This window comes from Elgaria multicarinata, chromosome 5 (assembly GCF_023053635.1).
Source record: "Elgaria multicarinata webbii isolate HBS135686 ecotype San Diego chromosome 5, rElgMul1.1.pri, whole genome shotgun sequence".
Lineage (NCBI taxonomy): Eukaryota > Metazoa > Chordata > Lepidosauria > Squamata > Anguidae > Elgaria > Elgaria multicarinata.
In genome coordinates this window covers 84,642,074-84,659,859 of record NC_086175.1, presented here as the reverse complement: position 1 = coordinate 84,659,859, position 17,786 = coordinate 84,642,074, and the positions used below count along the sequence as shown (strand labels likewise).

Sequence of the window (17,786 nt, the reverse complement as noted above, 5' to 3'; positions counted from 1 at the left end):
GAAGAGTGTTATTGCCTGTTTTGAATTAATAGTATTTCTTCTGAAATATTACCAAAAAAAATAAAAAATAACTTGTGTGATCTTCCACAACATTTTGGATGATATGGAAAATAAGTTGGTTGGGGTGTGTGTGTGAAGTGCCACAAAATGCTTAGTATTTGCTGCTACAGACTAAAATGGCTACTACCCTGGGTTTTGGTTTCTTTTTGTAGGAATTGGTCAGGGTTGCCCTTGATGAGGAATGTTAATTCAAAATATGTTGAATATTTAAATCTTTAGGATTAAACCTTTGGAGTTTTCTTTGCTTTCATTCTTACTGTGTTTTATAACAGGTTATGCTTGTGAACAGTAATGAAGAGAAAAGATGACTATACTGAGCACATTGCAGTAATCTAGCTTTAAGTGTTGTTAGGATTGAATGAAAGTGTACTGTTTTCTCCTGAAAAACTTGTACAACTGTTTGAACACTGAGACAGGTAGATGAGCCCTATCTTATCAGGTCACAAATCCTGTTAATTATCATCACTTCAACCCTGATTAGCTTCAGCTTTCATCAACAAAACATGCAAACAGTAAAAACAAAGACTGCTAGTCCTAATTCACATTCGTTACCGTGGAAGCTTTCCGTAAAGCTTCAGGAACAGGCTATAACATAAAATCAAATATATTTTTACACCACAATTCTAAAAATTATGTTTCTTTTCTCATGAAGTATTCACGGATCCTCAGAGAACTAGGTCACATAAAATGAGAAGAACACCATCATGAGGCCATTTTGTTTTTAGCAAGCCACGTTTCTGATGCTAGTTTAGAATCCATTTGCCTAATGCTAGTTTAGAATATCCATTTACCTTCAAACTACCTATTTTCCCTCTGGATCCTATCACAGTATAACTGTAGAAAAACAGTCTGTATCACCTTAGTTTGATCCAGGAAGGCTTTTATAATCACTTGGCATTGACACTGCATACAATCTAGAATGAAATGCTCACTATCTAAAATCTTTTGGAGAAGTGAGTATCAACATTGTGAAAACTCTAAAACCTAACTCCAGCTATTGGGCGGTATAGAAATGTAATAAATAAATAAATAAATAATGTTGAAGTGTGATTGTGACATGTTGTACTAGTAATAGTAAGAAAAGGGGTGTGAAAAATTGTGTAGGAGTTAAAGGTTGAAAAATATAAATCAGTAAGGTCTCTCTTTTTAATCCATCTCCATTGCAGTATAGGAGGGTAAACTGAAACAGAGATTTTTAAAATAATATTTTCTTCTCCAGTTCAGTCACTATGTTTAATACACTCAACTGCCATAGCTTAATGCAACTGACATAATTTTTGATGTTCTATTTACTGCTAGATGAAGTGGCCATTTATGTCTGTATAAATCAAACAGTTTGGACAATGCTGGCAGTATTTATAATGTCACGATGAGCAGATGTTTCGAATTTGCCTTCATTTACATATATATTTTGTTTGAGCATGCCCTTGCTTATGTAAATGAAGGAGGAATTCTGCCTCACTGTTGCTTTAAATTCATTCCTCTTCAGTAATTGCACTGAAGATTTTTAAATGCTTATAATTTACACAGTAGCAATCCTGGGGCCTTTGAGTTAAATTGAAAAAAAGAGCATCCTATCCTGTATCAAAACCAAGCCTCTTATGGAACATATTAAATGACTCCTAGACTACAGTAAATCAAAGATGGATGACTTTTGTGTATCTAAACTGAATTTGCCATAATTTTGTGGTTTAGTTGTACAGTATGTGAGGGAATTTTTCTTTTATTTTCCATGACATCTAGAAATTAAATTCTCCCCCACCCCTTGTATTTTTTCAAAAAACAAAAAGAAAGAAAATGTCGTATGGAGGTTTGTAAGTCTTTGAACAAAGCCTTACAAAGCCATAAAACTTATGGTTTTAACAGGGAGATGTACAGTTGTGTGAAAAAGAAAGTACACCCTCTTGGAATTGTATGATTTTACATTATCAGGACATAATAACAATCATCTGTTCCTTAGCAGATCTAAAAATTAGGTAAATACAACCTCAGATGAACAACAACACATGACATATTACACCGTGTCATGATTTATTTAACAGAAATAAAGCTAAAATGGAGAAGCCGTGTGTGAAAAAGTAAGTACACCTTATGATTCAATAGCTTGTAGAACCACCTTTAGCAGCAATAACGTGAAGTAATCATTTTCTGTATGACTTTATCAGTCTCTCACATCGTTGTGGAGGAATTTTGGCCCACTCTTCTTTACAACGTTGCTTCAGTTCATTGAAGTTTGAGGGCATTTGTTTATGCACAGCTCTCTTAAGGTCCCATCACAGCATTTCAATCGGGTTGAGGTCTGGACTTTGACTGGGCCATTGCAACACCTTGATTATTTCCCCCCCCCCCCCCAGCCATTCTGTTGTACATTTGCTGGTGTGCTTGGGATCATTGTCCTGTTGCATGACTCAATTTCGGCCAAGCATTAGCTGTCGGATAGATGGCCTCACATTTGACTCTAGAATACTTTGGTATACAGAGGAGTTCATGGTCGACTCAATGACTGTAAGGTTCCCAGGTCCTGTGGCTGCAAAACAAGCCCAAATCATCATCCCTCCACCACCGTGCTTGACAGTTGGTATGGGGTGTTTGTGCTGATATGCTGTGTTTGGTTTTCGCCAAACGTGGCGCTGTGCATTATGGCCAAACATCTCCACTTTGGTCTCGTCTGTCCAAAGGACATTGTTCCAGAAGTCTTGTGGTTTGTTCAGATGCAACTTTGCAAACCTAAGCCGTGCTGCCATGTTCTTTTTAGAGAGAAGAGGCTTTCTCCTGGCAACCCTTCCAAACAAACCATACTTGTTCAGTCTTTTTCTAATAGTACTGTCATGAACTTTAACATTTAACATGCTCACTGAGGCCTGTAGAGTCTGAGATGTAACTCTTGGGTTTTTTACAATTTCTCTGAGCATTGCACGGTCTGACCTTGGGGTGATTTTGCTGGGACGTCCTCTCCTGGGAAGATTGGCAACAGTCTTGAATGTTTTCCACTTTTGAATCATCTTTCTCAATGTAGAATGATGGACTTTAAATTGTTTGGAAATGGCCTTATAATCCTTCCCAGATTGATGGGCAGTAGCAATTGCTTCTCTAAGATCATTGCTGATGTCTTTCCTCCTTTGCATTGTGTTAACACACACCTGAATGCTCCAGACCAGCAAACTGAAAAAACTTTGGCTTTTATAGAGGTGGTCATACTTGCTGATGATCAATTAATCACGGGTATTTGATTAGCAGCACCTATCTGCTACTTAGCATCTTAATTCCTATGGAAGCAGTAAGGGTGTACTTACTTTTTCACATATGACTTCTCCATTTTGGCTTTATTTCTGTTAAATAAATCATGACACGGTGTAATATGTCATGTGTTGTTGTTCATCTGAGGTTGTATTTACCTAATTTTTAGACCTGCTAAGGAACAGATGATTGTTATTATGTCCTGATATGTAAAATCATACAATTCCAAGAGGGTGTACTTTCTTTTTCACACGACTGTATGTACTTATAGACGCATCTTACTTTGCTGGCCCTGGGAATATTATTGTGTTTACAGTGCTGTTCTGTTTTGCTGGTCTTGTGACCGTAATAAATTATTATTATTATTATTATTATTTGTATCACTAGTACAAATTAAAATAATGTTGAACCTTGAGCACTTTTTTCTTTATTATGAAGAGTTTTCTCTATGCTAGTCCCTCATCAGCAAGTAACCTTGCCAGTTGTTCTCTTTTAAATCAGACAGTCCCGTTTTAAGACTTCTGCCGGCGTTAACGTTTGGTGTCTTCACTTGTCCATTAAAAACCTGGGGTGTGAATGCAGTGCACTGCACGACTGAAGTGTTGCTTTCTATTGCATGGGTGGAAGTCTTTTTGCTTTTTGCTCTGTCAGGCTGTCTGTACTTTTGTTTCAATCTCTTATTGGCCAGTGCAGCAGCTGTGCACACCATCAGGGCTGGGGGAGAGTATAAGGAATCAGAGAGAAAGCATGAGCACCTCTCTCACCATGCACAGGTGGTACAGAGGAACATGAGCTGTTGCTGCTTTAACCAACCTTTATTCTCTCTGGTATGTGCAACACAGCATCATTGCCTTGCTTGCCTTGCTTTGATAAACAACAACAAAACCCAAACCCATCGCAGCACTAATAAGGAAGGGACATAAAACTCTATAAAATTCTATCTATACATATTAATTAGCATATGCAATTTTTATACAAATCTGTATCTTTTGTCCTCTTTTACAGTATTATAAAACTTTTTTTTAGTGATGTGCAAGTGGCAGGAATTCATTCAACTGGATTAATAATGAATTCTTGTAATTTTTCTGTACTTTTCCTCCTTCAGAGCCACCGCATTTTGTTGTGAAACCTCGTGACCAGGTGGCTGCACTGGGCAGAACAGTGACTTTCCAGTGTGAAGCAACTGGAAACCCTCAACCAGCAATATTTTGGCGAAGAGAAGGAAGTCAGGTAAAACTAAGCTCCTTTTAGATTTTGCCAAACTTATCTCAGAGAATACCAGTACCATTGGTGTCTACTAGTGCCCTACATTTCCGTGGACTCACATCCTATTAACACCTGTTGGATGCCTGCTTAGTCTCTCTCCCTTGATCCTTTCTGGAATGTATGTGTGGGCCCTTCCACACTGGCAGACACTAGCTGGTTCTTTCTCGTGGTCTCTTCACATTACAAATAGAACTTCTGCACCTGTGCACAGCCCTGTTTGGGAACATTCTAAAGATGTGAAGCTTTTGGCAGGAACCCACCACCACTAGTGCAATGCTCAAAGGGCATGGACCTATTCTTCTTGCTCAGTTCTTTTTTGACTGCTGCATCATCATAATCATCTTCATCATAGAGCATGTTCTCCGCTCCTCCTTTCTGAGGGGAATTCAGTTAAGACACACTTATTTTGAGTTCCTTTTTTCTTCCCCTCTCCCCCTTCTGTATTGCATTTTTATTTGACTTGCATTGCTTGGGGTTCCTCCTTTGCCTTACGGATTATGGCCCTAAAATTCCCATTTAGAGAGTGCTGTCTTTGTAGAAGAACCCTACAAATGGACACTCTCTTAGTTTACTATGTTTCAGGGAAGGCCACAATGTTTACTCCTGCACCTTTTGTTAAGTGTTTACTAAACAGGCACACTGACACTGTTCCTCCAGACTCTGGGTGCTCCTCTGGGAGCATACTCTTAAAGTTGTGAAGTCCATGGCAAAATCACAGATTCCTATGACCATTGTCACATAATTCTTCTTTTTAAAAAGGCTTATTTAAATTTGGCAAACACAACAGGCATCCTGGCTTTACAGAGACCTCTCTTTTCCTCTGCCAGCCGTATATTGTCCACATTCAGGATTCAAAAGCAGGAAGCTTTTCAAGTAGCTTTCAGGCTAACGTACACATTTTGGGACATATCTAGCATATGGTTTGAGATTCAATTTTAAAACAAGCTGTTGGCCTCTTCAACTTTGTTGAACAGGTGCCAATGTGTAGCAGAAAATGAGAAGGGAAAGATCAGTGATAAGAATCTTTTAGTACTTAGGGTGTAATGAAAGATGGTATATCCTGTTTGTTTTGGTAATTTCAGGAATATAAATTCTACTCAGAAGGGAAAAAAACCCACTAAAACCCTTCTTTGTGAAATATAAGAAGTTAAATATTTTTTCAGGTAGGCTCAGAAAACAACCTGGCATTTGATGCCATATATATATATATATATATATGTGTGTGTGTGTGTGTGTGTGTGTGTGTGTGTGTGTGTGTGTGTGTATATATGTATGTGTGTGTGTGTGTGTGTATATATATATATATATATATATATATATGAAATTCACTTCACTCTTTCATGATCGGTTTGTAAAATAGTTTCTAATGTTTTACTAAGGCAATTGCAAAATTCACTTGTAAATTATGTGGGTTTTATTGTGATATGTAGAGCTAGTGACAAGGGCTTGGATCTAAAGAGCTACTTCAGGTGTGTAGAACTCAGTAGAATATTAATAACCCTACAACAGCTCAAGTATTATCTGCAAGTTGTTTTCACCTCAAACAAGCCATGGTGTCTGGATTTGGATGACATGCCTGTGCTGGTAATTATGGAAATGGTAGATTAAAACAATGAAGTACTTCTTCACACAGCACATTGTTAAACTATGGAATTTGCCACCTCAGGATGTAGTGATGGACACCAATTTGGATGGCTTTAAAAGGGGGTTAGACGAATTCATGGAGAATAAGGCTATCATTGGCTACTAGTTCTGACGGCTACATGCTACCTCCAGTATCAGAGGCAGTATGCCTTTGTGCAACAGTTGCTGGGGAAGATGGGTGGGAGTGTGCTGTTGTATTCCTATGCTGCTTGTAGGTTTCCTGTAGGCAACTGGTTGGTCACTGTGTGAACAGAATGCTGGACTAGATCCAGCACAGCTTTTAAGTTTTTATGTTCTTACATTCACCTAGACTTATTTAAGCCACAGTGGCTTCTTTGAGCATGCAAAACAGGTTGTGGAGGGGGAGTTACTGTAACAACAAGTATATCCAAAGCCACTTTGGGAATTGGAACCAGTTGCATGTCAATGCAAAGAGAAGATAAATAAACAAATAACACTAAAGTTGTTTTTTAAAAATCAGAAAAATAATATATAATAGAAACTGTCTTGCATTGGCTGCAGCAGACTCTGAGTGAAGGGACTAACAAAAAAGTAAGGTACAGGCAAATGATACAGGCAAATGTTCAAGCACACAGGTTTCAGTCCAGTGGGGTTCTGGATAAGCAAAACTGATCAAAATAGCAGGTAAAGCTCAAAACACTGTCAACCAGATCCATTACATAGACCAGAAGAGTAAAAAAAAGAGTCCAATGGTCAGTAAAATGGGTCATTAATCTCAAGGCAAGATCGAGGAGGCAACGTAGAAGTGAAAGGAGTTGAAAGAACAGCATTGTTTCCAACACTGGCTAGGCAGACACTGAAGGCTTTTAACACAGAGCCTGCTGAGCCCTACCTAGGGTTCAGAAGCAGTACATTAGAGCTCTCTGGTTAAAGCCCTACTTCTGAGAAGTCACTTTCTCCCAAGGAGTCCTTCTTTGCAAACGTGCACACCTTCTCATGGGAATACTATTGGCCTATCATTTGCAGTGACAATGCTCCTGAGGGTCAGGGGGTTGCTCAGCCTTTGCCTCAGAGGAAGAATCCCCTCCCCAGTGATAGGCCTGCAGCCATCTCCCCTGACAGCCAGGACTTCTCCTGGGCTCTGAGTGACATTGACTGATCTGGGGCGCCCTCATTTTCTGGGAGCTCTGGCTCTTCTTCTGAGGAGGATTCCTCCAGTGGGGGCATGACAGAAACTTCTATTTTTTCTTCTAACTTGTGAAGTCAAATGTTTTCTATAGAAATAATTGTAAATAGCATTTTATCAATATTTCCAGTATGAGCTACAAGAAAGATAGTGACTTCACATAAAAAATTATAATTTGCTTACTTTCTCATTACTTGTTTATTTATGATTACATGTAACTGGTGAATGTATGTGTACAATCAGAATTTTTGTATGTAATGTTTTGTTCATGTTTGCATATAACCAATGGATACAATTGGGTACAAGGACTTAAGAAATGCCTTGCAATATCAGTCAATCTACTTAAGCATTATTTTTCTAACAACAACCGATGAAGGTGATGACATTTCTGCCTGCCCCTAGCATCCAGTATTCAGAGATATATTGTTTGAATTGAACACAGAGGTTCCCTGTAACTATCATAAATAATATCCACATATAAACGTATCAGCCACGAATTTGACTAATAAGGAAATAAGATGCAGCCTTCTATACACACACAGTGCAGTCTCCTCCAACTTATAAATACATGTACCAAATAGCCTTTCACTAGAAATCCCAACAACATATTGCAGCATAGCACCTCCATTCCTTACATTTCTATACTGTCCAATAGCCAAAACTTTCTGAGTGGTTTACAAAGATTAAAACCTTAAAAACATATTTTAAAAATAACTTACAGACATATAATCAGAGGTACACACGAAGACCACAGATATATCTGCATCAACTTTAAATTATCAATAATAAGAAAGATCTAGGATCTTTCTGATTAAAACCTCATCATATACTGAAAAATGCCTGAGAGAAGAAGAAGGTCTTAATTGTAGAATAGTAGAGTTGGTGCTGAACAGTTCACAGTGTTGCCACCAAGCAGGCCTTATTGGGGAGGAAATATTCCACAATTGGGAGGCCATCACTGAGAATGTCCTTTCCTTTGTTGCTGCCTTTTGAGGTTCTCTTGGAGGAGGCACCTGGATTAAAACCTTATATGATGAACATAATTTATGGATAGGTTCATGCTGGGAGAAGTACTCCATCAGGTATTGACGGGTTCTACCTAATACCAACCCTTTGTTAAATATATTAAGCACTTTTTGTATATATTGATAATTGTAAACATATTGTAATAAACCCTGGTTGACCTGCAAGCCCGATCCTTTGCATATAGAATCAAAAATAAATTGCTTTTTGTTCAATGGGACTTACTCCCAAGTAAGTGTGAATAGTACATTGCATCTCCAGATATATTGCTACTATGGCCAATGTACACTTACTTAGGGAAAATCTAAATGTAAATTTCTCTTTAGCGATGTAGATTGGCCTGGGCTGTTTCTCAACTTCTATCTGAAAAATAGGACAAACAATGACTTCGTTATACTAAGAAAGAGGACCAAGGTTATAGGGTATTTGGAATAATAAAAGTGTATTTATATATGAAGGATAATCTATCTGACTTCCTGCTTTTTCCATTTCTCCTGTTTTCCAGAACCTGCTGTTTTCATACCAACCTCCTCAGTCTTCCAACCGGTTTTCCGTTTCTCAAACGGGTGATCTAACTATTACAAATGTTCAACGTTCTGATGTTGGATATTATATCTGCCAGACTTTAAATGTTGCAGGAAGCATCACAACAAAAGCATACTTGGAGGTTACTGATGGTAAAGTATATAAAATTGTATTTGAAAACTGCTAATAACTGTAGCCAACGTAGCCATACTGTGATTCTAATGGTATGATGATACAATTATGTATTTATATTATTTTTGCTAAATAAGTTGTTGAATAAGATGAAAATACACAGGTGTACACTATTTATATCATTGTGAATTTGTGTTGTATAAAAGTTATTTAAAAGATAAATGTGTACAGGAAAATTTCACTGATCAATAGCTCAAATGTAATTGTTCATTATTGATCTATGATAGAATATTGCTGAAGCAATGTTCTGTAAAATGTTGTCCTTTCATTCTGTCAATAATATATAGTTCAGTCTAAATAAAAAGTAAGTTATGTTATAGTTTTCTGGTGTATGAAATCCTAGGAACCTCACAAAATGGTTCAGAAGTATATATAATGCTTGAATTCTGAAAAAAAAATAGGGTATGCAGAGGACTAGTGTTTTAAATTACCATCTGGTTTGTTTGTTTCCACACGGCTGTTCCTGTATTGTGGACATTGCATAGATAGAGCAATTTTCTTCACACCACTACAGATGGCTGTAACATAATTGAAATAATGTATATGGAGAGTTGATTCGTGAAATGAGCTATATAAATACCAAGGTCTACTTCAATTGTCACAATCTTGGTCTGATAAATAATGCTTTATAGGACATGGAATGAGCTCATATACCTGTACTCTCCTGCCTCCTGTGATGTGCCTGCCTTCAGCAAAGATACCCTGGTTTCTTAAATCACTGTTGCTTGTATTAATCTAACAAATCAATTAATCAGTGAATCATGTAGTTCACAGATCAACTATACAATACAATAAAATGATTTAATGTGTTGTGAAAATAATTTAAGTTGATTTATTATTGGCATTAGAAAATTGAAACCTTATAAAGAATGAATTAGAGAATGTTGTGAAAAATCATTGATTAGGTCTAATGCTATCTTATATTTACTGATTTCACTCATCACTAATGACCATAGAGATCTAGAAAATCCTGGAGGTAGAACTCCTTACATAGGCTACATATGAATATGTGCAGAATTGTCCGTATTCTGCTAAGATTTAGTTATAAAAATGATGAAATCCCCACTTTTCAATAAGTTTGATCTGATGCTTGGTGAGACACAAATAAAGAGAAAGGGGCAAATTTTGAAGGTGAGAAATTCATACAAGAGAAATTTATCTCTTCAAAGGTTAATGGAGCTTAGTGAATATGAGGAAGAGTCTGATACGTGACACCACCTTTCTCCTCTTAAACAAATAATAAAACTACCAAGTCTTTAATTTTAATTACTTATTTATCTTTAAATTCTTTTAAAGCCCAAAGCAGCTAGCTACTGATGCTTAGAAGCTTAGAAAATTCCTTCCCATTGCAGAAACGCTTGTTTTTCTCCCTGTTGTTTCTTTCACCAGTCATTGCCGACCGGCCTCCCCCTGTCATTCGACAGGGTCCTGTGAATCAGACTGTAGCTGTGGATGGTACTTTAGTACTTAGCTGCGTGGCCGCAGGCACTCTCATGCCCACAATTCTCTGGAGAAAAGATGGCACCCTCATCTCCACACAGGATTCCCGAATCAAGCTGCTGGAAACTGGTGCATTACAGATTCGATATGCCAAGGTAGTTTGAAACTGCAACTACACAGTTCTTCCTATTTTACTTCTCTTTGGTATTTGCCTTAGGGCCCTGAATGTTGCTATCTCTAATTTTAGAATTAATGAAGTGTTAAATAACTGTATTAATATCTTTATTTGATTCTTCTCTTCTTGAGCTAGCTTATGCTGCATTCCCAAGGTACCTTTGATTATACCAGAGCCGCTGGCAAGTTCTTTCAGATTTCATAAGTAAAATTCTTCTAATAAAAATTAATTTAGAAAACAGATTTTTTTTCTAAATTAGAAGGTGGGTTAGTGCATATAAATAGAGCATATAATGGGCACAGGCTTGAGCCATAGATGTTTTGTAAGTCTACTTCGTGATTCCACATTAGATAACAAGTATGTGAACAGTAAATAATTCCAGACTTTTTGCATAGCATGACATCTTTACTACTTTATTAATAGTTTAAAAATATTCTTGACAGTTCAGATACTATAATTTATATTTCTATACTGTAGTTTAATCCCTGTTGTTCTTGTGCTCCCCTAGTTTTGCTACCTGTACACTTGCAGGATCGGTGGTATTCTCATAATGTAATCAAACACAGAGCTGGCTTCTGGAAGGTTTAGGAAAGCATATATGGTCAATACATTATTCCTTTGAGACAAGTTATAGCAAAATAGTTTGTGTTTTTGCAAGGCATATGAACACCTGTTCTTACTTGCTGGAAGTTTTTGCCTTAGGATAACTCAGTTCATAAAATTAGGCCAAATGTAAAGAGATCTTTTCATCCAATACACTACCGGAGACTATGTGGTTACCTGCCATTGCAATTCTTCATGCCAGTACAAAATTTGTGTTGCTGACATGTTCTGTTTCATTTTTTATTTTACTTTTTACAAAAACGCAGGTTTACCTTTTCAGAATGGTTTAATTTATGTATGTTTTTGGTGTTATTTCACGTGAGCTTGTACAGTTTTCAAATTCTGGTAATTGTACTATATGCAGCTATTTTATCAATGAAAAAAATGTTATCATCAACTGTGGACATGATATCTTGCATGACTATATAAGGTTGTGGGCTCTCCCACACTAGAGGCATTCAAGAGGCAGCTGGACAACCATCTGTTAGGTATGCTTTAGGGTGGATTCCTGCATTGAGCAGGGGGTTGGACTCGATGGCCTTGTAGGCCCCTTCCAACTCTACTATTCTATGATTCTATAAGGACCAGAAAATGGAGCAAATATTGAATCTGTCTTATGGAACAACTCTCATTCTGTATTCTGTTTCCTTTCTAACCTAGTAGTGGTTCTGTGGGATTTTCTCATTGTAAAAACTTGTGAATATCAGCAACTTGCAGTGAAGAGAAGATCCAAATATTGTCGTTAGTTTAAGCATCTTCATTACTTTTTTAGCAAAGAAGGATCTAATAGGATGGGGTTGTCATTGTCAGGCTAGTGGTCAACTCCCATTCCTTTCTACTTCCAGAAGCTGCCTAAACATCTGTTGTTCTCAGGAGTTAAAACGATATTCTACAAGCCAAAAGAACTTGCCTTTTAACCTCATATACGAATGCAATGTTTTGTTCAACCTGCAGCTGTAGAGACTATTCACATCACACTTTTCTTGGCATTAGTTAGCATGCCCTGTCACTTGCTTGCATTGTTAATCCAAGGATTTTCAGGACCATTTTATTACTTTAAAACTCTTCAAGAATTACCTATGACTTTGTTTTCTAAATGGGACCTCTAGAAAATAGTAATCAGCTATCAGAGACTATCCTATCCTTCCAAATGAAGCACACATACTCTCGTGGGAACTGCTGCCTCCAACCTTTTTATTAACACTAACAATAAATTAGGGTGCAATTCAATGCATGCTGAGACAGAAAAAATGCCTACAAATCCCAGCATGCCCCAGCCAGCCATGCCTTTTAATCTGCCAGGAAGTCTGATAGGTTATAGCTAGAAGAGGATCTAAGTACTAAAGCCTTGTTATAATGAATGGGCCTTACCAATTTAAGTGTCAGAGAGAGAGATAATGGCATCTCCCTATTGTATTTTATTTATTTATTTATTTATTTCATTTTTATACCGCCCAATAGCCGAAGCTCTCTGGGCAGTTAAAAAAAAGTAAAACCATAATAAAACAACCAACAGTTTAAAACACAAATACAAAATACAGTATAAAAAGCACAACCAGGATAAAACCACACAGCAAAAATTGATATAAGATTAAAATACAGAGTTAGAACAGTAAAATTAAAATTAAGTGTTAAAATACTGAGAGAATAAAAAGGTCTTCAGCTGGCGACGAAAGGAGTACAGTGTAGGTGCCAGGCGGACCTCTCTGGGGAGCTCATTCCACAGCCGGGATGCCACAGCAGAGAAAGCCCTCCTCCTAGTAGCCACCTGCCTCACTTCCTTTGGTTTCAAGGGACCAAGGAGAGGCACTAAGACCACTGTTGGGGTGGGCCAAAACCAGCAATCTGAGGTGAGCCAGGAGCCTAAAGTTGATAACCATGTAGGAGAAAGACAGTAGTCAGGACTGAAGGACCAAACCAAGAGGCCAGTATTAAAGAGTAAACAAGAAATCAGGGCCAAAGTACACCCAGAGTTAGGATCAAGAAGGAAGTCAAATCAGGACCAAAAGACAGCCAAAAGGACACAGGAAGGCCTTGTTGCTCAGGCAAGACTTAACTAAAACAGAAAACCCTCTTGGGGGATGCAATGACCAGCCTGGATGGACAGGGCCAATCCAGAGCCTAAAGATACTAAGCTGTCTCGGCAGATGCTGCAACATGAAGTTTAGTGGCTTATTACACAAGGCAGCTGCACACAGGCCCAAAGGTTGCCAGTTTGAGCCCAGAAATTCCTGATAACCTCACAGGTTGGTGTGTGTTCATGAAAGTACTAGCCAAAAACATCTGAAGGATACCAGGTTAGGGAAGGCATATATATATATATATATATATATATATATATATATATATATGTTGAAAAGCTGGAGCATATATAATTTTTAGTCAGGTATATTTCATGTACATGCTTGTTAGTGAATACTTCAACAGAGAATAGGAAGTTGTTCTGGAAATCAGTATTTACATGAATTCCAAGGTTGTAAACATTTTACCAACCATTACTTAGTAATTTGTCTTCTTTTTAAAAGTCAACCCTGTTTGTGTATTTCCTCCCCAGTTCACACAAAACAGCTAACTATGGGTTGTTTAATTCATAGTTGTGGTTGCGCAGCAGCGAGTAAGCATGCTGCCTCCTGCCCATTCACCCACTTCTGCTTTCTTAAACAACCTAGGAACACCCATCTGAATCTGGAAACTCTGGATTGTTTGGGGGTTAAACAACCCAGATTTAACCCATCAACGACCTCTGGGTTAACAACCCAAAGTTTCCAGGTTCAGCAGTAATGATAACCCATGAATGGGGCATTTAGGCAAGTGGGAATGGGTGGGAACCAGCCTGCAAGCTTACTCCCACACATTCACAAACAGGCCATGTTTGTGTGAATGTGCAAACTGGGCCAGTGAGTTAGGAGTGTGTGTCTGCAACTACAGCACAGAATGAATACAAGTAAAGGTTTTAATCCTATGTTCATTTTTAAGCACAGGACTCCCAATTAAAGGCTGAGTTAAAATATTTCACTTTTAGTGCCTTCTTTTTTTCTAATAAATTGAGGAGTTTGAGTGAGTTCTATTAACAAGGGACGCACAAACTTGATAAGTGACTGAGTATTTCAATTTATTTATTTTTATTCCCCTTCAGCTGGGTGACACTGGTCGGTATACCTGCATTGCCTCTACTCCAAGTGGTGAAGCATCATGGAGTGCTTACATTGAAGTCCAAGGTAAATTAATCAGGATTATTTTGGATAGAGGAGAAACCATAAATATAAGCAATTACAGTCTAATCGTTCTCTGATTGTGCAATAAATTAAACATACTGATGTGAGTACACTGGAGATCTTATATCAATTTTCTACTCATATGCCTTTTCTCAACATTAGAATTTGGAGTTCCAGTGCAGCCCCCAAGACCCACTGACCCCAACTTGATTCCAAGTGCACCATCAAAACCGGAAGTTACTGATGTCAGTAAAAATACAGTAACGCTGTCATGGAAGCCTAATTTGAATTCAGGTGCAACACCAACCTCTTATATAATTGAGGCCTTCAGGTATTATGTCTTTCATGTGATCAAGTTTTGTTTATGTTTTTAGATTGTTTAAATCACAAGCCTGTACTAACTTGTTTTATGTCCGTGTGTGTGCTTATCCTTAGCCATGCAGCTGGCAGCAGCTGGCAAACTGTAGCAGAAAATGTGAAAACCGAAACATTTGCAGTTAAAGGACTGAAACCAAATGCAATTTATCTGTTTCTTGTGCGGGCAGCCAATGCGTATGGAATTAGTGATCCCAGCCAGATATCTGATCCAGTAAAAACACAAGGTAACACATATATTTAAAACTGAGCTAAAGGCAACCATTGAACCCTTGATTTGTTGTTTAGATATGGGTGGGTGTTGAAAGGTAGCAGATACAGCAGTTTCAGCTAATGATAACAGACAACAAAACGGGTTTTTATATTGAGGAAACAACTACGTGTTTACTATAGCATTTCCCACTGAAAAAAAGATGAGACACTTTTTAATTTGAACAGTTTGTCCCTTTGGCAATAGGAGCTACAACTTTGCAAACGCCAAGTAAGGTACCAGACTTACTAATTTCGAAGCAGCTTTTAATAATAAAATATAGACGATAGAAGAGCACCCAGCAAAACATGAATTGGCATTAATCAAGTCTTCCACTGCCCTTGCAGCAGAGTGTGGGGAAACTAAAACCAGACTAAAAATTATCTATACTTTTATGGGAAATCTAGCATCATTTTATCAGATATCAGCAGCTGCCTTAAAGTAAGTCAGATTGTTAGTTCATCTCCCCTAGTATTGTCTTCTTTGATGAGTACTGGATCCCCAAAGAATATTTCAAAACACCAATATCAAAGTTACACAATATGTGTTAAGATGAGATACATTTTGGTCTATCTAAAGAAATTACTGGGTGAGTATCAAGAAAAATCAATACTAGTATTAATTATGAAGATTATTCTCATATTTGTTACCTATTTATTTATTTATTTATTACACTTATATACCGCCCTCATAGCCAGGGCTCTTTGGGCAGTTTACAGAAATTCTAAAATTAAGATAAAAATGAGTATACAAAATTTAAAATTCTAAAACACAGAACATACACACATAAAGCATTAAACATGTGGGTGACTAATTGAAGAATTAAAATATATATGACCTGAGTGGAGACACATCTTTTTTATATAACTATGACATGTTTGAAATGGAAGAGGCTTGTGCTAATTTCTGCTGATTCCCCCAATCCACTGCACACTCTCACACCAAAACCCTGGCATTTCAGGGGATCCCCTGACCCTCCAGTGCTTGGGGTTGAAATGGGTGGAAGGCAGCTGGAAAGTTCTGTTGCATGAACAGAATACTGGTGATAGTACTGAATCAAGTGATTTCATCTGAATCACTGCAGAAACAATTCTCCCCACAATTTTTGAGTCCAATCCATGGCTTGTGCCGAAGATTGTGCACTGCTATAGTGATGAAGCTAGATCATATACCTAGATCAGTCCCATAGGAAAGTGTTTAAAGACCATGAGCTGGATTCTACAAAGGTGTTTAAAAAACACCCACTTTCTGACCAATAGTAACCTGAGCTAGTAAACAAACAAGCCAAGGACTGAATAGTCAAGGGCTTGCATTTAACTGCCATACCCTAAACTAGGGATGGACATGTGCCCCATATCCTGTTTTGTGACCCATGCCACCCCAAATTGCCACTATTGTTCATCCACAGTACTGCTGAATTTTGCGGATGCTGCAGCAGGAAAATTGCATTTTCCAGGAGTGCAATTTTGCATTAAAACAAGCCGTATCCTCCCCACACACCTTGTTTAAAACAGAAAATGCTTCTGTTTTGCTGCTACTGCACCACCAAAACATATTTTCTTATATATTAAAAATTCTACCACTGGCTGATGGTAGTCTTTTGCTATATATTTTGAAAGACTACATTTTAATAGTATTTGTTTAAATTCTGACAGATGTTCCACCTACAAGTCAGGGTGTGGATCACAAACAAGTGCAGAGGGAACTGGGTGATGTCGTTCTACATCTCCATAATCCCACAATCCTTTCTTCTTCCTCAATTGAAGTTCACTGGACAGTAAGTAAAGCCAAAAACGGGATAGCAGCTTATACAAAGAAGTCTCCCGAAAGCATATCAAAAAACAATATATTCATGATGAACTCTGAACCTATGATGATAAACTGTTTATAAGAGTTCCATTGTTATTTTTACATTTACAAGAGTATTTGTGGGATCTAAAAAGATTGTCTGCTGCTATGTTTTAATCTGTTGGTGGGTTATTCTGTTTTGTTTTAGTTTATTGTTTTATATTGATTTTTTTCTTAAATATGTTGTTATCCATCTTGAAAACTATTGGTTATTAAGGGAAGTATAAATATTTTAAATAAATACATACTTTAAAAGTGTGTAGGAAAAATCAGCTCCACAAGTGCAGTTTTTCAAAATTAACAAAACAGTGCTTGATCTCTGGCCCATACATTTATTTTGGTCAACCCAAAATGCCAGAATATATAATGGAATATATGAATAGCATGATGCAGCAGTTACCATGGTGTGGTATGAATGTAATGTTTCATGTTATCAAGGACCAGAAAAGAGTTTGCTGTTGTGACACTTGCTAATTAGAGGGAATTGCTGCACAAAGGGCCACCTGCAGTGGGCTTCCTCCTGTTTAACCAACCACTTAAAACCTCACCAAGACTTCACAGAGACACTGTTATAAACAACTCTTTTTTAAAAAAAAAATAACTTGGGCAAGTCGATGCAGTTTCAAGAACCATGCTTTCAACCTTATGTGTTGCTTTATTCGGGTTAGCATAATATTGATAAAACAATATAACTTCAAGCAAAAAAAAGCAGGATTTTGAAAATGAGATCTCTTTTAATTTTTTTGTGATGTGTTTATCTCATGCAAAAATGTTGGGAGAAAATTC

At 37.5% G+C, this 17,786-nt stretch overlaps 1 protein-coding gene across 1 annotated transcript in view; it reads left to right on the top strand.

Annotated features, from left to right (window-relative positions):
- The window catches only part of ROBO1 (roundabout guidance receptor 1), a 641,108-nt gene that overhangs the window by 559,388 nt on the left and 63,934 nt on the right, over window positions 1-17,786 (top strand). The window contains exons 8-14 of the mRNA XM_063126766.1: window positions 4,403-4,527; window positions 8,883-9,054; window positions 10,484-10,689; window positions 14,449-14,530; window positions 14,690-14,858; window positions 14,963-15,129; window positions 16,808-16,929. Of these exons, the coding sequence (XP_062982836.1) occupies window positions 4,403-4,527; window positions 8,883-9,054; window positions 10,484-10,689; window positions 14,449-14,530; window positions 14,690-14,858; window positions 14,963-15,129; window positions 16,808-16,929 (1,043 nt within the window). The remainder of the gene's footprint in view (window positions 1-4,402; window positions 4,528-8,882; window positions 9,055-10,483; window positions 10,690-14,448; window positions 14,531-14,689; window positions 14,859-14,962; window positions 15,130-16,807; window positions 16,930-17,786) is intronic.